The sequence below is a fragment of the Lycorma delicatula genome, chromosome 1 (genome assembly GCF_047948215.1).
Source record: "Lycorma delicatula isolate Av1 chromosome 1, ASM4794821v1, whole genome shotgun sequence".
In the NCBI taxonomy this organism is placed as follows: Eukaryota; Metazoa; Arthropoda; class Insecta; order Hemiptera; family Fulgoridae; genus Lycorma; species Lycorma delicatula.
This window is the reverse complement of record NC_134455.1, coordinates 70,454,396-70,480,751: the sequence shown is the minus strand read 5'-3', so window position 1 is coordinate 70,480,751 and position 26,356 is coordinate 70,454,396. Positions and strand designations below refer to the sequence as shown.

Below are 26,356 nucleotides of genomic sequence, written 5' to 3'. Positions count from 1 at the left end.
ACTCTAAATTTTCTGAACTATACATTGTGTCCAACTGATGTACGTAGTAGTTGAGAGAGATTCGAAAGTTTTTAATAACATCGCTAGAGCACATGAAGTTGCATACACAACCACTAGTACTTGCGCCACCATTACATGTCAGTTGTGAGTAAGATGGATACAATGCAACACAAGATTTTCTGTGTTCTTGAGCACAGCAAATCTGTCAGCAAAATGCAATCTGTCTGCATTTCGTCTCCGATTTAACATTGACCACAAACATGGAAGAGCATATTTCACTGGTTTCACCAGTTTGAACAGTGTCTGTAAAGGCAAGAGCACAGGCCAAGTGCATCTGGCAGAGAAGAATGTGAGATGAATTGAAGAAAATTTTATACGAAGTCCAAGAAAGTCAACCGATAGAGAGAGAAGAGAACTTGCAATACCTCAACCAACTGCCTGGCATCTTTTGAGGCATCGTTTAATTTTTGTTTTTGAGGCATTGTTGTTTTTAAGCCATACTGCCTTCAACTTTATAGGCTCTTCGCAGAAGTGACAAATCAAAGTGTGTTGAATTTTGTGATCAAATGCTTGAAAACATTGAGGATGATACTTTTCTTCTGCATTTAATTTTTAGCAATGAAGCAACATTCCATCTTAGCGGAAAAGGGAATAAACAAACATTCATAATGTTCAACATAGACACAATGTATGCATATTAGGGTCTACAAAATCAGCATGACATACTGCTACATAAGAAACTACCTAAGGTTTGTGTTTTGTGCCCTATCAAAACAAAGGTTTATGGAACATTCTTTTTCGCAGAACACACAGTTACTGGGATCACGTACCACAAAATGCTGGAAAACTGGCTTTTCTGTCAAGTAAATGAATATTCACAAGATAAATTGCTAAAGGTATTTAGCAATTTATATTTTAAAAAGTATGTAGCTGTCTGTAAGAATTGTTTTTAAAAAGTATTAATTTAACAAAATACAAGTATAATAATAAATAATAATAAAATTGAAAAATCAAAGAATAAAATTAGGACTTTCAAGAGAATGGTGAGGAAGTAGTTACATTGGAAAGCAATAATGAATTCTTGGAACTCTTGCCTATGGATGATGTAACTAGCGGTCTTTTGGATTCTTTACATAAACATTTTAGGAAAATATGATGTGTATGTAATGTGATGCCAGACATAAACAAGGCAAGATCTTTATTATAATTTTTCACTGCTAATGTTTCCCTTGAGATCTTTAAAGAAGTGTCTGTGTCTGAAATAATATCTATACAATCCTTAAAGCCATCAAACATTTGTGCCTAGGATGAAATCCCACTTTGTTTTAAGAAAGTGTCCTTTAATAGCTGCCCACTGAAGTGTCTGATTAATTTTATCATTTAAGACAGGAGGCTTTCCAGATTTACTCAAATTTGCTAATACAATTCCAGTTAACAAAAAAGTTTGAATCTGATTTTAACAATTATCACCTGACTGCGATTCTTCCTGCAATATCCAAGGTTTTCCCAGCTATTCTGTTACTTTGAAAATAATAGATTGTTACATCATACTCAGTTTGGTTTCCGTAAAGGTAAGAATACTATTAAAACAGTAAATTAATTATTAACAAAAATTGTTGATGCTGTTGATAGGTCACAGTTGGTTTTCAGTGTCTGTGACTTAAGAAAAGGCATTTGACTGGATGAATCACGAGCTGCTGCTCTGGAAGCTTGAGTACTGTGGTGTTTGTGGAGCTCCTCTTACTCTGCATGAATCCTACTTAAAAGACCTTAGACAGAGTGTTTATGTTACATTATTAACAGTAGTAGCACGTATGAGTTGGTACCTGAAATGTTTCTCAGGGATCTATTCTTAGACTAATATTATTTCTGATTCATGTAAATAAATGTCTTGTCAAACTTGATGCATCTGTCCAGGCCAATTGTTTGCTGACGATACCACGTTGGCTCTTACAAATTTAAATTATTCTAATCTCTCTAATTTAGTGAGTAGTGATCTCATCACAATGAATGAATGGTTTCTGGCTAATGGCTTGCAACTTAAATCCAATAAAACAAAATCAGTAAGATTTCATTTGAATCATGGAACAGTTACTGCTACTCCATTTATGAATACTTTGAAATTTTCAAGCTCTGCTGATTTTCTGGTTTTCACAACAGATGGTCTTACTTGGAAGAGCCAGGTTCAGCAGTCTCTGCCATCTAAATAAAACTGGGTTTTTTTTTTGTTCTACTTGTTCTACCACATATAATGAACAGGAAAATTCTGTTGATCGTGTATTATGCATATTACTTTTATATTAAGGTGTTATTTTTCGGGATAATTCTGTTGACAGCAAAAAAATATTTATTGTTCAAAAAAGATCATTTGTATGATTTTTCAACTGAAACCAGGTGATTCATGAAAGCGTTCTTTTAGATATTTTAGAATTCTCACTCTTCTATACTATTATATTTCTAAACTACATTATTTATAGAAGATAAGCTATCAGAATTGAAGCATAACTCTGACTTTCATACTTACAACACTTGCAAACAAATTTTCAGTCCTATCCAAAGCAAAGGACATCCACTATGAACGTGTACCAAATTATCCTGGTTTATATTTTTATACTAAGCTGCCATCACATATTAAAACTGAAGCCAATCAGAAAGAATTAAGGGGGGGCTTTATGGGTTTTTTTTTGGTGGACAGGTGAGCTTTTGTAGGTAGAATTCATTTTCTTCATTCTTACAAAGTGATTCAGTCTTGTTTGAGACTTGGCAAGATGTGTTTTGTTTGGAGTTTATGTTAGTAGTACACTGATGTCAATGTCACTCGTGGCATTTGCATTGGTGACATCCTGGCGAAGGCTAGACTGAAAGATGTCATTGCCGATTTACTGAAGACAACCTCTGGTAAAGCCCATAAGGGCTAGGTATGGAGGCGATGGCGTGGTGACCGACAAAACCATCACATGGAGGGGGTCTTCCCCTTTGGGGTCAGAATGGACAGATGCTATTATTCAGTAAACAAATATGCGACAGATAAGTAGTTGTTCATAATTTTCCGGATACTCAAGCAAAGCTAATAAATGTAAAATGTATTCGAACTTGAGAAGATTATCTTTAATTATGCTTTATTTGTAATATACTGTAATATATAAGGGTATGTTTGGAAATAAAGTGTTACAACTGTAATTTTGGTATTAGTTTGTAATATGGATGTTTTGTGTTATTTTATGTGTATTTTGTGACTTTTACAGCTGAACAACATAGATTTGCAACTGATTGCAACATAGAATTAATATTTTTATACATTACATTATGTGATAATGATGTAAAATAAACAAACATCTGACAGAAAGTTACAATTTAAAAAAAAATAATTTTATTAACATCGATGGAAACATATATATAAAAATAAGAAAAGTAATGTTTTAAATTTTCCAATGGTTGTGGTCACATATTGTTTGCAGGTTTATGGTAATTTAATTTCCCAACAGTTGCATCATATTTTGAAGTTATTTAAAATCTAACATGAAATAGCTAAAAAGATCATTAAAGTTACTGCAATAAAAAAATAGATAACAGTTGCGAAATGACACAATGTTTAATTTTTCATTAAGGAAAACAATCATATAAGATAAAACACATAGCAAAAATAATTTGGATATTTCTTTCCGTTTATTAAACAAAGCAACTATATTACATTAATTACTTCACCTGTTCAGCATAATTTGCAGGCATAATGTCTGTTAAATAATTCATCATATTATTATTTATTTACAGAATATAGTAAGAAGATAAAATTAATAAACATGAAAGTTTATCATTTATAATAACTATAAAAATTTGGGTCTGAATTGTTAGTCTGGATTAATTTTACAGAACGTGCAGAAATCTTTTACTAGAAGACACTTGCTACCGAAGTATTTTCTAGCCTATGTTTATATGAACTTTCTTCTTTATTTTCACCAGTAGAATATATCCTGAAAGTCTGTCAAAAATTTTCATGAATCATTCTGTATAAAGATAATAAAATCACTTTTAGCACTGAAAAAGTACATACACTGACATATATATATATATATATATATATATCATCAATGATAAAATGCAGCTTTTAACATAAGAGTTCACATAACAAACTGGACAACACTTGATTTTAGAGGATTGTTGCAGAGATCCTATTTAATTTTTTATTAAAGACACAGCTAAATTCAATGATGCTTTTCTTTTTTTCTTTAGCCTCAGGAACCACCATAAGGCATTACTTCAGAGGATGAATGAGGATGATATGTATGAATGTAAATGAAGTATAGTCTTGCGCAGTCTCATATCAACCATTCCTGACATGTGTGGTTAATTGAAACCCAATCACCAAAGAACACTGGTATCCATGATCTAGTAACCAAATCCATATAAAAGTAACTGCCTTTACTAAGATTTGAACTTTAGAACTCTCCAGTTCAAAATCAAGTGATTTCCAATGACAAGTTCACCACTAGACCAACTCAAAGGGTTTGCATTCAATGACTATCAATAACTACTCAATGAATTTTATTGTACCATCAACAAAAATCAATCACCAGAAAAAAAATCAATAGAAAATTTAACAAAAATAGCAAATCACCTACTCCAAAACAAATAGAAAAAGATTGGAGGAAGTATGGTCAAAAAATTGCATACTGCCCCCTATACATATAAATTGATTTATAAAGACAATTATTTCAATTTTCAGAATATTTAGGGTAAAGCAAAAAAAATTTGAAATTCAAATAAAGGAGAATTTGGCTCATTATAAAGACCAGAAACATTGTATGTAGCCCAAGAAAATCGTAGAAGCCCAGAGAAATCAGATAAACTTAAACCTGGTCACGAGAAACAATAACTAAAAAATTTATAGTAAATAGGAATTACACAGCTGGAAAACTTACTTCATGAATAGTGATGCAGAAACTTCATTGTTGAATAATGACATGGGACCAAAATTAATTGCATTTTTGATTTTTACATTTAGTAAATAGTTTTCAATTTAAAAGTTTTCTTTTGTAAAAGTTTTCAATTATTACTATAATAGGAGGATAACTATTAAGAGAGGTGATAAATACTTATCATTTCCCTTAAATTTTATTCATGGACAGGGGATACCTCTGACTATTGTAAAATTCACGCTATCTTTATCCTTCTTAAGATATATTTTATCTATCCAACCTAATGAAGTAGTCAGTCTGATTTGAAGGTTTAGATAGTTAAAATACAGTTAAGCTAATTTAAATTATTTACTGCAATCATCTGAAGTGATAATCATTTTTTTACAGTGCTTCTTAAGTCATATTTATTTGTCAATTAATATTTTATTATTTTTTATTTAATATTGATGATTAACAATACAATGGACACTTAGGTTTAAATTTGAAGTACAATAAAAAGTTTGAAAATGTGCTTTTTAAACATAATCTTATCTTCTAATTTAATACAACTAATATTTGATAAAAAAGAATTATAAAAATTTATGGTAAGCTTAACATAAATACACACCACAACAGTAGTCCTTACGCACATTATTTCAAAAGTTACCATGTCAACAATGAGATCATACACCACATAATAATTACCATTTAAGAAACTGTGGAGGATAATCAAAACGAAACATTGAATCATCATCTTCTACATAGTTTTCATTTAATAATGTGTACAATTCCTTTAAGACTAGTGGGTCATCTAAGGTCAATGTATCCCATTGGAAACCTTCAGGTAGACTGTATGGTTCTTGCCTTATTTCTGATGCAATTTTATCTGCTTCTATTGGTTCATTTGATGTAATCTTTTCATCTGTAAATTTAAGATGATTGTATCATACATTCTTGGAAATGCTTACATATATTTTTGTATTAGAAAAAAACATAAGCATAACAAAAGAAACATAAGAACATTTAAAAAGATTATCTAGTTTAAAAGATAGATATTAAATAAAAGATTATATAAATAGTAAATTAGTAACATGACATCACTCACACATAAAATTTTTAAAGGACACTATATCTTGATGATATTCTAATTTTATATATATATATATATATATATATCAATTGGTTTACCAGGATATATATATATATATATATCCTGGTAATAAACAATTAACATCTAATAATATTAAACAAATTATATTCTTATAATGAAAATTTTAAATTTACATTTAAAATAGATAAAAATTCTATGTTAAATAATTTTGATCTCAATCAAAATAAAAAAGAGCAACCAAATTGAAATATCAATATATGGAAAATCTACAACTAATAATATAACAATTCATAAAAAATCAAATAAGCCTAATGAACATGAAACAGGTGATTGCATACATTCAGTAATACTGTTGATGCCTATAGCAAACAAGGTGGCACTTAATACACTTCCTTGTGGTACTCCACTCTCCAAAGTGATGCTACCCGAAAAGGAATCTCCAACAGAACACAAGAAGTTCGATCATTTAAGAAACCCCTGATAAATGCAAGCATACAGCCTTTGACTCACCATTCTTTAAGGGTGATAAGAATATCACATTGCCAGGCTGTAATAAGCCTTCTTGATATAAAAGAAGAAAGCGACAAGGTGATGGCGAAATAGGAAAGCGTTCTGAATAGCTGCTTCCAGTGACACCAAGTGGTCAATGCATCCTTCGTGGAAACTGCATTTTTCTAGACGTAGATGACCATGTCTCACTAAGTACCATGTGAGCCTGCGGTTCACCATTCTTTCCATGACTTTACATAAAACACTTGTCAAGGAGATAGGGCAGTAGCTTGAGGAATTTTCTTTGTCTTTACCAGGTTTAAGTACTGGTATTACAATGGCTTCTGACCAGACCAAAGGGAAAACTTGTAAGGAGAATAAACTATTATAAATACACAATAGGTGTTATAGTGCCGAATTAGAAAGGTGTGTCAGCATACTAAGATGAATGTTGTCAGGTCCAAGGGAGGTGTCACATGAGTTTTTAAATGCATGTGACAACTCATTGAATGAAAATGGGGTGTTTAATTCACCAACTGAATTACCAATGTTTAAAGATAGCACTTCCATCTGTAATTTATACCTCGGAAATTCAGTACTCAATTGTAATTCAGTCTTCGACTGCTAGTAGCGATTTGGCAGTCAGCAATCCACCAAGGAACGGAAAGACGTCTTGGGTTTCACAATGTTTATGGGATATATCTATTAGCATTGTCAAGTATCAGAGACATAATAGATGCAAGTTCATCAAGGGCGTCTTCACCATAGTTATACTGTGATGGGAAGGCTTTATGGTAACTGTTCCAATCTGCCTTTTCAACAATCCATCTATGTGATCTTTTATTCACGTTGTCATCAACGCCAAAAACTATAGTAATTGGCCTGTGGTCACTGCCATGAAGGTCGTCACAAGCAACAAAATAAAACGAGGGAGTAAATTTGGTGAGCATAAAGAGAGGTCGATGTTTGACAGTGTACCAGAAGATGAAGACATAAATGTATATGTCCAATCATTCAGAAGACAAAGGTCCAAGTCTTGTCTGACTCTGTTTATCATATTTCCTCAGAGCAGAAAGATAAGCCTAAGTAAATATGGTGGGCATTGAAGTCTCCTAGTATTAACAACGGCGATGGAATTTGCAAGAGGAGATCTGATATTTCTAGAGCAATGAAGTCAGAGTTCGGTGAGAGATACAAACTGCTGATAAGCAATTTAAACGGGATTGAGATTTTAACAGCAACAGCAGGAATGAGGGTAGCTAGTGATATCCTTGTAGCAGACACCTCATTCTGCATGAAAATAGCTACACCACCACTCTCTCTACTGTCTACAAGGCAATCGTATCTATCACAGACACAGCCTCTGAAAGTTACTACATCTTGTTGTAATGGATGGGTATCTTGGAAGCACATTATTAATGGTTCACGTGTGCACATCAACACTCTAACATCATCAATGCAGGACCGAAGACCATCGTTCAAATTTTATATTTTCTTGTCTCCTTTTTTTAACCATCTTTCTAGTAAGCAAGCACTTCTTTATTCTTCTTCCTTTAATGAAGCTAATTAATGAGAAGGTGTATCATAACGATCTCAGAACACTGCAGTATTTACAAAACAACATAATCAATTGATGGGAAATCCCAGTCCACATACTGGCATGAGTATTTGGCAAACGTCATCAAGAGGTACAATCTTATTACAATTTTTATTTTATCTTAAATTTCTACTTTCTTTCAATTAGATATGGAGTATAAATAACCAGATTTCAAATACAATCCTTACCAATCTGAATTTTATTGAAAACAAATGTTAATAAAGAAAAATTGAACGTAATTATAATTTCCAAATATTTTAATGTAATAATGTTTTTTAAATTTTAAACATACAAATTATTAACATGTGATATATGTCATATAACAGAAATAAAAATATTAGTAAGTTAACCACACTTTGAAAAACATTTTTCAATATTTCTTAAGTTAAAAAAAAAAAACGTTTTTAGTAGAAATTGGGCTGGCTTTTTCCAAACTTTCCTAAAAGATTTATAGATTTTTTATTCATTTTTGAATGTATAACAGCCAAAGATAAACAGTTGAAATGAATAACTAACATTTGGACAGAAAACTAGGCTACTGAAGAAGTGGTGTGAGTGCTGCTTCTGTACTGTTCAGATTGCTTACATTTAAGGGATTAACATAAAAAATAAAAATTCTTGTAGTTTGATTTTTTCTGAACAAAAAAGCTGTGACATCTTTTATATAAAACCAAATAAAATCAATCAAGTTTGTTTGCATTAAAATAAATAATTAAAAATTTAGTAGTGAGATTAGTCACACCATTTGATGCTGATGTTGAATTCCCCAAATCCTATTTCCTACAATATGTTCTTGTAAATCCTCTAATTTTTAACTACTTAAGAAAGTTAAAATAATGTAATAAGTCACTTCAATTTCTATTAGCATATTTTTATGTATAAAAATCATAAAAATAAAGTAATACAATTACTAGAAAATAATAATGGACTATTCATTCTGAAATAATTTATTTTTGCAGCTCTCAAAATATCAACTGAATAAACATTTATTTATAATTAAAACTTAACGTGTAAACCAAGTTTTATTTCTCCTATTACCACTATGAGTATGTTTAAAGAAAGAGTGGAACACTATCCTAGTGGATGATTTTGGTTTTTGGTTGTCAAATGTAGAGTTCCTAAATAATAAATGCTTTTAAATATTTTTGAAAAAAACTATCTAATTTATAAAAATAATTTACATAACTGTTTAAATTAATTAACTATTTTAAACAACCAATATAGTAGTTTACTAGTGTTCAGTTCTAATTAGCTTCCTATGCTGGAAACAATCATCAAACTTAACAACTAAAATAATAAAGTTAATTTATTTTAATGGAAAAAAAATCCAGACATCAGATATTCAAGAGGAAACATACCCATCTTTGGAACTGGCTGGGTACTCCAAAACTGGTACTGCTTTTGCAATGCCTCTTCTGTTGTTTTGGCAGGTTTCTGATGCAATGAGAATACCTCCATTGCTTTTCTGATATCCTAAAAATAAAAAATAGGTAAAATAAGTACTTCGCATAATTTTTCAACAGAAAAAAAGTATAATCTTAAACATTAAATGTTCTTTTCATTTCATTAATTATGTATTATCTATCTTTATATCAAAGATTTATTAATTTATTATAAATAAATAAAATTATATATACAAACAAGATGTTTATTTTAAATATACCACGATCTCTAAAACTATAACTACTATAACACACTTTAAATGGGAGAGCATTACTCAACATTAACTTTATATGGGAATATTGAAGTACTACGGAGACTCAGTTGTCTGGTAAGTTAGTAGTCAGATACATCCAGTAATCCGGCACTAAAAATATTGTGATGCATACACATTAGATGAAAAACGTGTTTTGAAAAAATTCTACTTTTTGATTAAATCATTGCAATAGGTTAAAAATATCTATGAACAGTAAAACGTGTGTAAAAATACCAAGTAAATACTGTATAAATAGGTTTATGTGCATGCCTGTTTAAATGTAACTCTTCTAACAACAATGGAAATGTTCTTCTGGTTTGATAAATTTAAAAAATGGTATGTTATTCATTTTTTTGTGTGTAACTGAGGAAAAATTAGCAAGTGATTCTTCAGCTGTAGCTTCTTTCATGGACGAGTTAAAAGATAGAATAAAATCAATGAATCTTGTTGTCAAACAAATATTCAGTGCCAATGAGAGTGGATGTAATTGGAGATTGTTACCAAATAAAACTTTTGTTCATAAAGGAGAAAAGTGTGCTGCAACTGGTCGTAAAGTTGCATAAAAATGCATAATTCATGCCATGTTCAAATTCATCAAGTACACACAAGCTTCATTTGTTGGTTATTAATAAATCAAAAAAAACCTCAGGTATTTAAGAACGTAACAATGGAAAAACTTCCAGTTAAATATACAAACCAAACCAGTGTGGATGAAGTTTGAACCAAGATCATTTCATTCCTTCTGTAAAAGACTATCTAAGAGGACATAATCTTTCTCAGAAAGCTCTCTTATGGATAGTGCTCATGGCCATCCCAGTATAGTCGACGTCTTGAAAGTTAAAATAAAGGACTGGCTCAGTGAGGTTATGTACTTACCAGCTAATATGACAGCACTTATTCAGCCAATGAATCGGAATGTGATAAAACTGATAAAGTCACATTATAAAATAAAAAACAGTTAGTAATGGATTTAGTAGGCCCACAGTCTGATATTTCTGCTAGCTTCTCAAACTACAATATGAAAGATGGTTTTTAGCTTTGCATATCCTTGAAGAAAAGTACCTGCGAGAACTATAATTAAGTCATAATCATTGCGGCCATCACATTCACTTTTAATAGAAGATGAAAATGATACTAGTGAAACTGACAACCTTAAAGAAATTATTTAAATTTTATCAACAATTTCGTAACATGCAGGCACGAAAAACCTATGAAAAAACACATTTTAGAGGAAGTATGTTCTTGGCTTGAAGATGATGATGAAGACCCGAAACTCTCTGACAATGACATAATCACTGAAATTTTACAAAATGATAAATCTGAAGAAGAAACAACAATGGAGCAAACTTTACCAAAAATTACTGTGCAATGCGAAGAAGCTCTGTCAGTGATCAGCACCAGCATTAAATGGGCTTAAAAAAGAAACACTGACACAGATCTTTTATTAAATGCATTACGTGAAAAGGTTTTGCAAGAATTCTTCATGACAAAAAACAAAAAAAAAACAAAACATTTTTTCAAGCCCATGTAATTCAAAAATTATGTTAATTATGTTTTGTCACACGATTTTTATTCAATGCATTAAATTATTTGTAAGATTGTACTGTATAATATTTTACTGTAAGAGTGTAAGCTATTCAATGTTATTGTTTTGTTCATTTGTAAGTGTTGTGTTCATCGACCAAATATCGCACAATAGTAACAGCAATACAATGCAAATAATGTGTTTTTTTAATTTGTAAGAAAGGTTGAAAGAAACTTTTCATAAAAATTATTTTAAAGATTTTCTTTGTTAACACTACCAAAATACAATTTTTTGCAGTACAGTTACTACAATAATTAGCCTATGTATTATTTTTTAAAGAATCCAGTACTGTAATTTAAAATTCCAATCTGTTTTTTAAAGATTATTTTTGCTAATACTATACTAAATATGATATTTTTGTAGTGTTAGTTTAAGATATATATATATATATATATAATATATATTACCATAATGATTATTTAAAAAAAAGAAAAACCAGTAATTTAGTTAAAATTCAAATGTATTTTCATTATTTTCTGTAAATAGTACTGAACTATACAGTAGTATTATATTATTTGCAAAAATCCAATAATCCAGCATTTTTCGTAATTCAGCACCCCCTTGGTCCAACCACCACCGGATTATTAAGACTCCACTGTAATGAACATTAACTTTAAATTGGAAATATTTTTCCCTGAACATTAAAAATATGGTACTGAAGTTTTTCAAACTGCTCACATTTTTTTCTATAAGATGGCCAACTTTTCTTTTTTACTTCCTTGTACGAAGTAAAGGAAGGATTGTGATGTGAAAATTTTGGTTTCCAGATTTCAATGGAAATATCCATCTTGACCATCCCTGAATCAATTTTGACTAGTTTCGGCGTGAAGTCTGTACTACGTATGTATCTCACATAACTCAAAAAGAATTAGCCACAAACTGTTGAAATTATGTTTTTAGGACTGTTGTAACATCTATTTGTGCATCTCTCCTTTTGATTACAATTGATTTGACCAAAGATATCCAAAAAAAATTTGGATTTTGAACTTTTTCTTAACTGCAGTAATAAACCTTTCAACGATATAGCGTTCAACAAGAGCTTTTCAATGCTATATCATAAGTGATACTTATTTTTATTGGTTCTAGAGTTATAATCACATAAAATTTTAATTAATGAAATATTTGGATCTTACAAGGACATCGATTCAAATCAGACTTCATATACTTCATATTTCTTTTTTTGTAATTTAAATATATTGATTTATTAATAATTATTAACCTCTGATTGTAAAAAAATGTTTACTATAAATAATAATTCAATAATAACAACAACTAAAAAATATGAAAAAATCAGAAGTTATCAGTGAAATAAAATTTTATGTACTTTTAAAATGTGTAAATTTAACAGGCATAAAAAGAAGTCAGGTGGTGTCCACATCAAATTTTTTTTAAATAGAAACTCCCAATTTTTTGCCAGTTTTCAATAGAAAACATAATTTTAAGACTTCTTTTTTATTCTTCAAAAAACACCTAACGCATAGCATTAAAATTTCTTTACAATCATATTTTGTATCAAAAATGAGCAAATTATAAATGGATTTTAATTGTTTTTAAAATAGTAAAAAAACTGTTTGTCATATTTGAAAAATGGAAATATGAGAAGTGCCAATAGTATTTGTAATTCTCATAGAAAAAAAATGCAGAATTTTGTTTACTGTCATTTTAATAAATTTATTGTCTATCAAACTTAAAAGATTGTGTTTTACCACAATTTCTTGTGTTTTAAAATAATGTTCTCAAGAATTATTAGATTCAATTCCTTCCAACCATCAAATGAGCACCTCAGAACAAAAATTTTATCTTCAGATAAACATTTGTTTTTTGCTTGATATTTCCCGATTGGATGGATCTATTTTACTGAAATCTGACATGATGATTTCTGTATATGTGGCGTATAATTCTGGTCACAATCAATAAAGGCAGCAGAGAGATACAGATCTCTTATCTCAAAAATTTAATTTAAAGGATAATTTCTACATAATTTAATGTAACTTAAGTATCTAAAATACTTTTTTTATTAATAATCAGATTTATTCAAACTTCTATAAGTGGGTAGAGGAAAAAAGTACTTTTTCTTTATTGTCATTTATATAGTCAGTCACATCCTTGTACCAATTAAATAATTCCATTAACATAGCATGTCACTTTGGATAAACATTTGGGCAGTTTCATTCAAGGGTGGGTGATAATAAGCCAATTTTTTTCACTTTTATAGTCAGTTACTCTTTTGCTTGTTATCTTCAGATTGGACCAACAGTTTCATGAAATTTTACACAATGACTTCTGAACATGAATCATAAAAGACAAACTCAAATCTTACAATGTTACACAGCCTAAATTTAATTCAAGATTCAGACCAAAGCAATTCAAAATTTTAATTAAAAAAATGGATAACAATTCAGGCTTAAACGGAGATAAAAACAGATTTTTTTTAAACATTTTTGTACAACGACAAAAATTTCTCAAATTTAGGTAAAACATTTAAAAATTTAAAAGTGAAATAGGTGATTACTTCACTACTTTTGAATACATCTTAAGATACTATTTTATAAATAGTTTGGATGAAAAAATAAACTTTCAAATAAAAAAATGTTTTCCTTCTGTAAGATGGCCAGGCTACGGGAAGTAGTCTCCTAATGAATTTCTGACTAATAATAAGTCAATATAAAAATTCTGAAAAAAAATTTTTTTTTGTAATACTGAGTATATTTTTTTAAAGAGTTTTAGAACATAAATTAAAATGTACCTGAATTGAAATATTACATCCTGCTTGTAATTCAGCATCATTTATTGCTCCATCTACATTTTTCTCAGCATCCATACCATTAGCTGCTGCTTTTTTGCGACGATTCCTTTTTTTCGAGCTGAAACATAATTTAAACAAAATATTACAATATACTTTGCTTCTGAAGCAGCGCAAGACATTATAATAAAAAAATAATAAATTAACCATCAGAACTGACAAATTAAGACAATTCAGTTTACCAGAGTTCACCAAACTATGAAACATCCTTTAAATCTCATCTTCAATCTTTTTAAGATTATAACCTACTTAATATGCAATATTTAATATAAAAAATAAAAAACTGCTAGTGATTGTATGCTTTTGGCATAGTTAATTTTACAGTCAAAAGCTCAGGGTTCTGAATCTAAAACAATAAGGACAACCTACACGACAGTAAAACATTGTTTTTAATATTGTACGGAAATAAACAAATTTTCCTGTTAACTAATTATTAGTTGTTCATCATTTAATGTTTAAGTTAAAAAATTTTAAATAAATTAATTTTATATATATGTTCTAATCTTTTATTATTTTTTGCCAACTTTATTACTCCCTTTATGAATCATGAGACCTTGCCGTTGGTGAGGGAGCTTGAGTGCTCAATGATACAGAGTAGCTGGATCGAAAATGCAACCATATCGGAGAGGTGTCTGTTGAAAGCCAGACTAAGGAATGATTCCTGAAAGAGGACAGCAGCACTTTCAGTAGTTATTAAGGGCGTACGTCAGAACAACTTAAACAGCCATATCAACATCACTAAGTCCTCTGAGTACTGCGCAGCTGAAATCAATGGAAAACTACAGCTGCTTTTTTCCCAAGAAAATGTAGCTCTCTGCATTTTCATATAGCAATGAGGAGGTGCCTTCCTTGATAAAATATTCTGGAGGTAAACGAGTCCCCCATTCGGATCTCTGGGTGGGGACTACTAAGGAAGGGGTCACCAGAAAACTAAAAAATAACATTCTATGAGTCGGAGTGTGGAATCTTAGAAGTCTAAAAAAGGTTGGTAGGTTAGAAAATTTAAAGGGGGAAATGGAGAGAATAAATGTAGATGTAGTAGGAATTAGCGAGGTTCGGTGGGAAGAGGAAAACGACTTTTGGTCAGAATAATTAACTCAGCTGCAAATAACGGGCAGGCAGGAGTAGGTTTCGTAATTAACAAGATAGGGAAGAGAGTAGAGTATTTCAAAATGCATAGCGATAATAGAATCATTGTAATAAGGATAAAATCAAAACCTAAACTGACGATTGTTAACGTCTATATGCCTACAAGCGCCCATCATGGTGATGAGGTAGAATGTGTATACAAAGAAATTGACAAAGCAATTTAACACATAAAAGGAGATGAAAATTTAATAATAGTTGGAGATTGGAATGCAAGTGTTGGAAAAGGCAAGGAAGGAAATATAGTGGGTGAATACAGGCTGGGCAAAAGGAATGAAAGAGGGGAATGACTTATAATGTTTTGCATGAAGTATAATTTAGTAATTGCCAACAACCAGTTTAAAAATCATAATAGAAGAATATATACATGGTAAAAGCCAGGCGATACTGCAAGGTATCAGATAGATTATATTACGGTTAAGCAAAGATTTAGAAATCAACTCGTAGACTGCAAAACTTACCCTGGAGCAGATATTGATAGCAACCATACTTTAGTGATAATGAAATGTAGATTGGGGTTAAAAACCTGAAGAAAAGGTGTCAGATGAATCTGTGGAATTTAGAGAAGCTTGAGGAAGAGGAAGTAAAGAAGACTTTTGAGGAGGACATCGCAGGAGGTCTGAGTAAGAAAGATAAGGTAGAAAATGTAGAAGAAGAATGGGAGAATGTTAAAAAGGAAATTCTTGTCAGCAGAAGCGAACTTAGGCGGAACAAAGAGAACTGGTAGAAAACCTTGGAATTCAGACGATATTTGCAGCTGATCGATGAATGCAGAAAATATAAGAATGCTAGTGATGAAGAATGTAAAAAGAACTATAGACAATTAAGAAATACTATAAACAGGAGGTGCAAACTAGCAAAACAAGAGTGGATTAAACAAAAGTGTTCAGGAGTGGAAAGAAAAATGAACATTGGTAAAATAGTATACAGGAAAGTTAAGGAAAATTTTGGGATACATAAATTAAAATCTAATAATGTGTTAAACAAAGATTGTACACCAATATATAATATGAAAGGTAAAGTCGATAGATGGGTGGAATATATTGTAGAGTTATACGGAGGAAATGAATTAGAAAATGGTGTTATAGAGGAAGAAGAGGAAGTTGAGGAGCATGAAATGGGAGAAGCAATACTGAGATCTGAATTTAAGAGAGCATTAAAAGATTTAAATGGCAGAAAGGTTCCTGGAATAGACGGAATACCTGTAGAATTACTGCACAGTGCAGGTGAGGAAGCGATTGACAGATTACACAAATTGGTGTGTAACATTTATGAAAAAGAGCAAGTTCCGTCAGACTTCAAAAAGAGTGTTATAGTCATGATAACAAAGAAAGCAGGAGCAAATAAATGTGAAGAATACAGAACAATTAGCTTAACTAGCCATGTATCAAAAATCGTAACTTGAATTCTGTCAGAAGAATTGAGAGAAGAGTGGAAGAAGTGTTAGGAGAAGACAAATTTGGTTTGAGAAAAAGTATAGGGACAAGGGAAGCAATTTTAGGCCTCAGATTAATAGTAGAAGGAAGATTAATGAAAAAAAATCCAACATACTTGGCATTTATAGACCTAGAAAAGGTATTCGATAATGTAGACTGGAATAAGATGTTCAGCATTTTTAAAAAATTAGGGTTCAAATACAGAGAGAGAAGAACGATTGCTAACATATTCGGGAACCAAACAGCAAAAGTAATAATTGAAAAACATAAGATAGAAGTTGTAATAAGAAAGGGAGTCCAACAAGGATGTTCCCTATCTCTGTTACTTGTAATTGTAAATATTAAAGATTACAAGTCAGTTTGGACATGAACAATTTGATTTTTATGAATAATTACATTTTCCTTTTAAGTTTACTATAAACATACGTTTTAGTGTTATTATTTCTTTTTTAAGCATAAGTTTTATAATAAATATGTTTGTAAAGAGTCTTTGTGTCTTTGAATAAAATGTGAATTGTAGTCTTTTATTACAATATAATTTGTTTAATACAATTCTCTAGATATCTTATTCATTATAACTAGATATATTACCACTTGCATCTTACCTAGATATCTCAGCATTGTGTATATAGTCTGTGTGTGTACATACATGAAACGCATACATACAATACCTTTTCAATTAATTTTCTAAATTTGAATAATGAACAGAGAGTATTCCCAAAAGTAAACATATGAAAATTATTACAATACACTATTTCCTGAATTTTTTATTAATATTATTAATTTATTACTAACATATAGCAGGTATGATTTTCCATACAACCAGTTTCAGGCTCAGCCCCTCATCAGGTACATTATATTAATCCATAAATTAACAACACTTATGTTCACAGAATACAGATATTTAACCTAATTTTTACCATAATAAAAAATAAATAAATAAATATAGTGACAACATGAAGTGCTTCACAGCATTTTTTATAATAATATATACTTACATATGATGAGTCTGATTTACATGTTGGATATGAATTTTGATATATGTGTGGAATTTATGGATTAATATAATGAACCTGATGAAGACGGGTTGAGCACAAAACCATTTGTACAAAAAATCATACCTGCGTACCAGAAATAAATCTTACATGCATACCAGAAATAAATAAAATTTGCCATCAAAAATGAAATATTTTGTGTAAATGGTATAAATCATAGTTACCTATAATTTTTTTCAATTATATTATCAATGGTTTAGCATTTTTTTATATTAACTAAATATTTATGTACAGGTAATTAGAACATCATGTTTCTGTTTCATTATGTCACATTTTTATACACTCATGTAAAAAAGTTAAAATTAAATTCATTTTTGAATAATTCATTTTAAGAGAAAACCAGGAATAGTAATGGGGGAAAATTATTTGTTGGTTAGAATGAAGTTTAATAAGAATTAATATAAACTGACAGTGAATTAAAATCATTAAAAATCATTCAACTTAAAAAATAAACTGTACTACACGTTTCTTTCTATGTTAAAGAAAATCTATTTACTATGCAATATAAGCGTTCTTGTCTGATTGGTATTGAGCTAAATGCAACATTCTGGTAGTTGTCAGACCATCTACCTTAAACTGCAGCTTTTATTTTCTGTTCAATAGTAGTACAGTTATATACAACTGATCTCAGAAAAGCCTAGTTTTAACAAAAATCTGGTGATAACAGATAAAAGACATAACAACTGGTTTTGAATAACTTTTTTTTAATGATATTTTAACAATTAGAACACTTAATTTTTGACAATATATCATTACATCATTATAGTAAATTCTACAAAATATCAAAAATTATAATTCCTCAATTTTCTGGACCAATTAGAGGAAGTCTGTCCATAAAATCAGTCTGTGATATTGATGTGAAAATAAGGGTTCATTTATAATAATTCAAATTATATATTTATTTTTGAGATTTAGCATAAGATAATAGGTCACCTATAACATCTTTAGAGCTCATAGTCATTTGGATTTCCCAATCACTGCTTTCCATTTGTGAACATCTGCATGAACATAAGAAAACCTTTTTTCTTTACTTAATTTTCTTTTTGGCACTGAATTCTAATATTTATAAGCATAGTTGTTTCCTGTTAAAGACCTCTATGAAAGACTAATCTCATATATAATATTATTTTATGCTAAAATTAACCTTGATTCAATTATAATCTTTTTAAACTTTCCCATATCTTCAAAACACAGTACATTTAGAATGAATTTCTAGTTCAGTAAAAAGAAAATCACTAGCATAAAGATGTATCCAGAATAATTTATAATAATAAATGTGGAAGACAGGTCAATGACCAGTATCAATTAAGGTGTAGGAGAAAGCTGTTTGTAAGCAATCACCAAAAATTCAGACCCTCAGTATAAATACATAAAAGTTACAAACTTGTCAGGTATAAAATCAAAAATACAAAATAGCAATATATTAAATCTTAAGTATTTCTTATATGAAGTATTAAGGGTACAATTAAGAAATGCTGTGTATCCATAACAAACCTTCAACTTGATAAAAAAGATTACTAACAAGGGGAATAAAATTTAAGAACGGGTACACAATTAACACATTTTAATATACATTAATTAACACAGTTTTGAATTCATAAAAACTTTAGAATACTGTAGTACTAAACTGAACCATATTAATATTAATAGTTTTAGGTGCTACCAGATCAGTGAACTGGTAATCTATTGTTTAGGTACAATTTGTAGCTATTTTATAAAATCACACCTTACTGTAATGTGATACAACAAAAGATTATTAGTATAAGGCTGAGAATGATAAATTCTCTTTGTAGAATTGGACAGCTGAATCAGTGAAAACCTCAGTTTTTCGAAAACAATCAATACATGATTATGCCAAAGTTGATTGTATATACTTATTATTCAATATCCAACTGTTAACAAAATAATTACAGAAGTGAAAAGAGCCAGTTAGGTGTCAGAATAAGTGATAATAATAATAATAAAGGAATGTTACTGTCATCACAGCAAAACTACTGTACACCACAGTGAGATTGAGATGACTTAGCCTATTAACTAGAATTTCAAGAAAAAAACAAATGATAGCAACCAATTTTAACTTAAAATAACAGACAAAAAAGAAAAAGCAAAGTAGTCATTTTTTCAGTTTAATTAACTGTCAAGAAAAAAAATAAAAGTATGCAATGAAACATTTCATCAATACTTTCAATGTACAGATTACTGGCATTCATCAGTTTGGTAAATTTTTAGTAAACATAATATTACAATTGCAAGAAAATTATTTTATGAATGTAATGTAAAACAATATTATTTAGCTGTTAAAAAAGCTGAGTTTTAACTTCAGGATATAATATAAAACAGTAATGATGTGAGAGTTATTATACAATAAGTGGTTTTTGTGTCATAAATTAGGTTCATTTGTTTTCTCTAACCACTTTCCAGCTACTGCCAGGTTTGGATGTGTGTGTATAGGCAAATGCAATTATCACTACCAGCTTGCCAGGTCTGACATAATAGCAGACAAAGTGTAAATGTACCGGTAAACATGCAATCTGGAACAGGTCAACTATTCCTGGTACGTGTGGTTAATTGAAACCCAACCACCAAAGAACACCAGTATCCACATAAAAGCAACTGCCTTTACAAGGACTCTTAGAACTTTTAACTTCAAAAATCAGCTGATTTTGCAATGACAAGTTTAACCACTACGCAAAACAAATATTTTAAGTGTTCTAGTCTCATTTTAAGACTAGGATTGCTTTTACAATATTGATCTATTTCATTCTACCTTATATTTATTTTCAATTAAAAATCAACTACTTTATCTATTCCATCAATATTCAACAACTGGTCCTTATAAAAAATAGTCCATAATCTATTGCATAACTTTCTGTAACAATCAAACTACACACACTTTAAAGCAAAAAAAAAAAAGAAGCATACTTAATGGACCTCCATAGGTTCATAGTCAACATTTACTAACCATAAATGATAAATCCACTAACACTGACAACAACCTTCGTATTTTACATACACACAATAGAGGACCAAATCTTATCAAATTAGAACATTTTGAGATATATATATATATATACTAGCCAGAACCTGGACCCTCATGACCCAGGAGAAACCCCAACTCAGGGGATCCTCGAGGTCTACTACAGAGCTCGCTTCACTCACCATTCCCTCTACCCAGAGGGCTCTTGCAACCTGGACCCGCACTGTTTGTTATCTTCATGGTCGTGAGAATAAAACTGATAAATAACAATTGAACTAAACTGATAAATAACTGAAAACTAAACTAAATTACAAAAAATAGAATAATAATAACTTGTGGTAACTAAATTACAAACATCTTTGATGAAAAAAAATTCATAACTTGTTTCTTTGCCATGGTAGCAAAAAAAATTATAATGAAGTAAAAGGATTAATCTCTTTTTTCCTTAATAAATATCTTTAATTCACACCCTCCACCCTCGGGTGAAGAATTAATGAATATTTTTAATATCTTAATCTTCAAGGGAGTGAGGATGTCAGTCTATGGCTTAAAACCTTCCCTGGGATAATACGAATTTATCCTGCAAATTTGAAAGCAGTCGGTTGGTTGGTTCTTCCATGATACAGAAACAAACTTTATATATATCTTTTGAAAATATCTCTATTAAAAATATCTTGGGAGCAGCTTGCAATAAAAAAGGAGTATCGGCCCAAACAAGAAGTGCAGATTATTTATTATGTAACGTAATTATTTGCATGAAATGGATTATTATTTACATGCTTTAATAAATAATTTTTCATCTAAACATAGTCTGTGACACTCAAGATTACATAATGACGCTACTGTTATAATTTGGTAGCAATTAGTTTAAAAGTTCTTGAGATTTTTGCTTATAAACAAACAAACATTTCCTCTTTATATAATAGATATATATACAAACATGAAAGTTTGTCTGTTTGTATCAGCATCATGCAAAAACTAACCAACCAATAGCTTCAAATTTGCAGGATAAATTCATGTTATCCCAGGAAAAATTTTAAGCCTCAGATCAAGGCCCGGGAGTGAAGTGGGAAATTGTGAATTTAAGATATTCATTAAAGAAAAAAAAATGAATCCATTTAATTCAATTTCTATCACCATAACAACTGAATAGGTGTGAAGATTTCCTCATCAGAGGTCTGTGTACTTCAGTTACCACAGTTGCAACAACTGTTCCATCACAGTTACTGCTGTTTTTGTAATTTAGTCTCATTTTCATGTTTCTATAAAGTCTGCATACCTCAATTGTTATTTATCAGTATTATTTTCACAACAAAAGGGTACTGAACAATGCAGGAGTCCAGGGGGAAAACCGTTTTGCCCAGACAAGAATGAAGAGTGAAGCAATTTCTGTGACCCTGGGCAGGGATTCCATGACCCCTGGAGGCCCCAGGGATCCCCAGAGTTGGCCCTGGGAAGCCCCCGGGACTTGCATGGCTCAACCTAGGCCCCGAGGACAAAGCTCCGACTGGCTTATATATATATATACACACACATAATGCAAAAACGCAACAATATAATAAATGAAAGGCCATAATTAAAGTCCAAAAACATACTCTTTAACCATAACCAACCAACAGGTTGGTTGTGGTTAGGTATAAATAAATAAATGTCTATAAAAAATAAATATATGTAATAATAAGTGTATGTTAAATAAAAAAGCCAAATAAATTGTTAGACAATAAATATATGTCTAATAAAAAAAAGGAAAGGAAACTACCAACAATGGTATTAGCTGAATCAATGTATGTGAAATTTACCCATCACTGATGAAAAATAAATTATTTACATTTTTTGAAAATATTTATTTATAAAATCTGATTCAGTTTGTCTTGGCAAAAGTTTGTATTTTAAAATAAATATAACTGCTGATTGTCAAGGACAAAATAACAGGAAAAAATTGTTTAAAAATATTTTGTAAAAAAAATAATAAATAAATAAATCATCACTCAAAATAAAAATAAATAAAATATATTTAATATAATTTTAAGATTAACATCTTCTTGCTCTTCAGTTTAAAGTGTTGAAAGAACAAATTTTGAAGATCTGAATACAAAAAAAATTTTCACACTTTTAAAAAATGTATGCAAGAAGTAAAAAACTTAAAACAGATTTAAATGTTAAACTACTGCTTAATAAAGAACTCTAACAATTTAACAGCGGGTCTGAAGATGTCACTTAGTTAAAAAAAAAATTATATAAGAAGTTCCATGAAACCTTGTGGTTATCTCATAGCAGAATATTTCATGATATCCTATAAGATTGAATAAATTAAATAAATTATAAGATTCAATAATTATTAATTAGGAGATTAGATATTAATTATTAATTTATGAACAAGAACTCATAAATGCAGGGAATTCTACACAAATTTCTACATATGTTAATTTATATCTTCTTTTATTTTTGGACGAAGTGGAGTGTTTATTTGGAAGTATTTACTATAGAGATTTATGATAATTTATAAACACAAATTACGTATTTAACACAATAATATTATTTAAACACATGTAAAAATGCATAATAAAATTACTACATATAGCATTTACTAATTTAGAAAGATAGTGTGTTCACATTTTTCACTGGTATATAATTAGTCAATAAAACAAACAGTGTTGTAAATAAATAAGTAAAATCAACAGAATTACATGTTTCTAGGGAAAAAAGAATATGAGGTAAAGAATACTATATAATAAAGCCATTTTTCTTTATATCTAATTTAATAATGATCAGTTTTAACTGTGCTTTCATTATTAAGAAAAAGGTTTAAAACCATATCAATAAAGGATTCAAATTAATTACTAATGAGCAAAAAATGCAGTGATGATAACACTCTCAAGGTTGCCTTTAATACTAACACAATAATACTTTTGTATGAATGTAATATATGAGAAATTATATATCTCTACATCTTTAAAATACTATCTTTTTTTTTACATAACACTGTACTGCACAACTTTCAAAACATAAATAAAAACATTCGAATGAAAATATTAAAACAAACAGAACACATTATCAAACAAAGCAAAGTCCATTTTTAGCTTTACGACGAAAACACAACTTCCAGTGTATTTAAAAAATAAATTAGTGGAATGACAATGAAATCTTAAAACAAATACATTTTGTTTGTTAATCATTTTTGTTCCTGCACAACAATATGCCCTCATGAAACACTAAGATTAAATATAATCTGTTCACCATCAGGAATGGGTACAATTAATTACAATAAAACAATATGATTAAATTTTGTATTAATTATTCAAAACACAAACAAACAAAATAATGAAAATGCATTAAATACTTAAGATTTTAATATAAACAAAAAAAAATGATATGGACACCACATGACTCTTGAGCGTCTATTAAATTACATACACACTTTTTTTTTAAAATGAAAAGTACATAAAACTTTATTTCACTAATAACTTCTGATTTTATTTCATTTTTTTTTTATTGTTATTATTGAATTATTATTTATTGTAATTTTTTTACAATCAAAGGTTAATAATTATTAATAAATCAATATATTTAAATTAAAGAAAAAAAAATTAGAATATGAAGTCGAATTTGAACCAATCCCTTGCAAGATCCAAATATTTCATTAATTAAAATTTTATTTGGCTGTACCTCTGGAACCAATGAAAATACATACTACTTATGATACATCGTAGAAAAGCTCTAAATGAGGACTTATTACTGCAGTTTAGAAAATGTCAAAAATCCAAATTTTTTGGATTTTGGGCTTTTTTGGACACTTTTGGTCCAGTCGATTGCAATCAAAAGAGGAGGTGCGCAACTAGGAGACTGTTTAGGAACAGTCCTAAACCAAAATTTCAACATTCTAAGGCTAATCGTTTTTGAGTTACGCGAGATACATACATACGTATAGACATCTTGCCGAAACTAGTCAAAATGGATTCATAGATGGTAAAAATGGATATTTCTGTTGAAATCTGAAAACCAAAATTTTTCGTGATTACAATACTTCCTTTACTTCGTACAAGGAAGTAAACCCACAAAATAATTTACAATTCAAAACGTGTTAATAAAAATTGACTTGAGCACATATCTTCACACACCTTCGACAGGATTTTGAAAAGTCAGTGTTTTTTTTTATTTTTAATTTATTATTTAAAAATTCATCTGTTTAAAGAAACAGAAAGAAAATCATTCAACTGTGATAAATAAGTTGGTTTGATAATTTTTTTAAAAATGGCAAGGAGTAAAAGAAATTTTTTAGGAATAAGTCAACATTCTTTTTAGCAGAGAATGCACAATCACAAGGATAAATTAACCCTTTTTTTTTTTTAAATAGCAGTCTATACAATTCAAATTTCAAATTGATGAGTGCAAAACAACGATCTGACAGCCCACTTTTGTATCTCAAATAATCATTCTAAATTTTTATAGAGCCCCAAGAGATGACACTGTGCTTTACATTGGGAATATATTTAAGCATGATAAATATTTAATAATGATGATAGACTTGGTCGTTTTATTAAAAGTATGGTTTGATTCTGTCACAAGCAAAATCAATTTGATCGTCTCAAAAGAACATGTCATCTATCTAATAAAACTTCCAAAAACGTCACTTTATGAACACAAATATTATCATTATTATTAATGGAAAATGTATTCACACAATCATCAATATTGCATCTATCTCAGAAACATAAAACAAAACGGTTTTATCCATACTTAAAGTTAGATGTTCACAATTCATCCACTGAATAGTTTAGTGAATTGCTACTGTCATATTTTCAATTCCTTTTAAATAATTATATTCAGATGTAGATGCAGTTGAATCATCTCCATAAAGGACAATAAACAGTTAAAAGATTTTGAGGCAGGTCATTAATAAGCAGTAAGGAAAGCATGGAACCAGGGTACTTCCAGCAGTATTTTGCATTCTACATCTTGAAGTGGGGACCTAAATTTTACAAATGTATTCTTATCAAAATCAAATTTCAACTATCTGTTTACAGTTGGTAAGTAAGGTATGACTTCAACTAACTGTAAGCATTCACATTTTGTACGCATTTTAAAACTTCTTTACTCTCTTCATGGCTGTTAAATCTCCAATCCATTTATGTTTTTATCATGTTACTGACTGGAATTTGCACACCTCGGTCTCTTGTTCAACATTTAACTTTTCTTTTAACATGTAGGATGCTATCACTATCTTGGGTTTATTATTTGTGGGTATTTTTATGATGGATGCACTATGCAAACTTAAATTATGTTCCTTTAAAGGTTTAATACAGTTGCTCTATGTTGTTAGTAGTTGTCTGCTGCTTGTTTTGCTTTTTTTTTATTTATTTATTGGAGTGTTAAGCAGCACCACTGTGTTTCTTTTACCAAATAATTATACCCTTCTTTATTGTAACTTTTACTTCCTTGCACGAACTAAAGTAAGTGTGGTAATCGTGAAAAATTTCAGTTTGTCAGATTTCAATGGAAATATCCATTTTGACCATCCCTGAATCCATTTTGACTAGTTTCGGCATGACATCTGTACATACATATG

General features: G+C 29.7%; 1 protein-coding gene across 1 annotated transcript in view; it reads right to left on the bottom strand.

Moving 5' to 3' along the window:
• Nmt (N-myristoyl transferase) overlaps window positions 1-26,356 on the bottom strand; it is a 92,558-nt gene that overhangs the window by 28,095 nt on the left and 38,107 nt on the right. The window contains exons 2-4 of the mRNA XM_075356301.1: window positions 14,120-14,237; window positions 9,451-9,565; window positions 5,601-5,817 (exon numbers count right to left, since the gene is read on the bottom strand). Of these exons, the coding sequence (XP_075212416.1) occupies window positions 5,601-5,817; window positions 9,451-9,565; window positions 14,120-14,237 (450 nt within the window). The remainder of the gene's footprint in view (window positions 1-5,600; window positions 5,818-9,450; window positions 9,566-14,119; window positions 14,238-26,356) is intronic.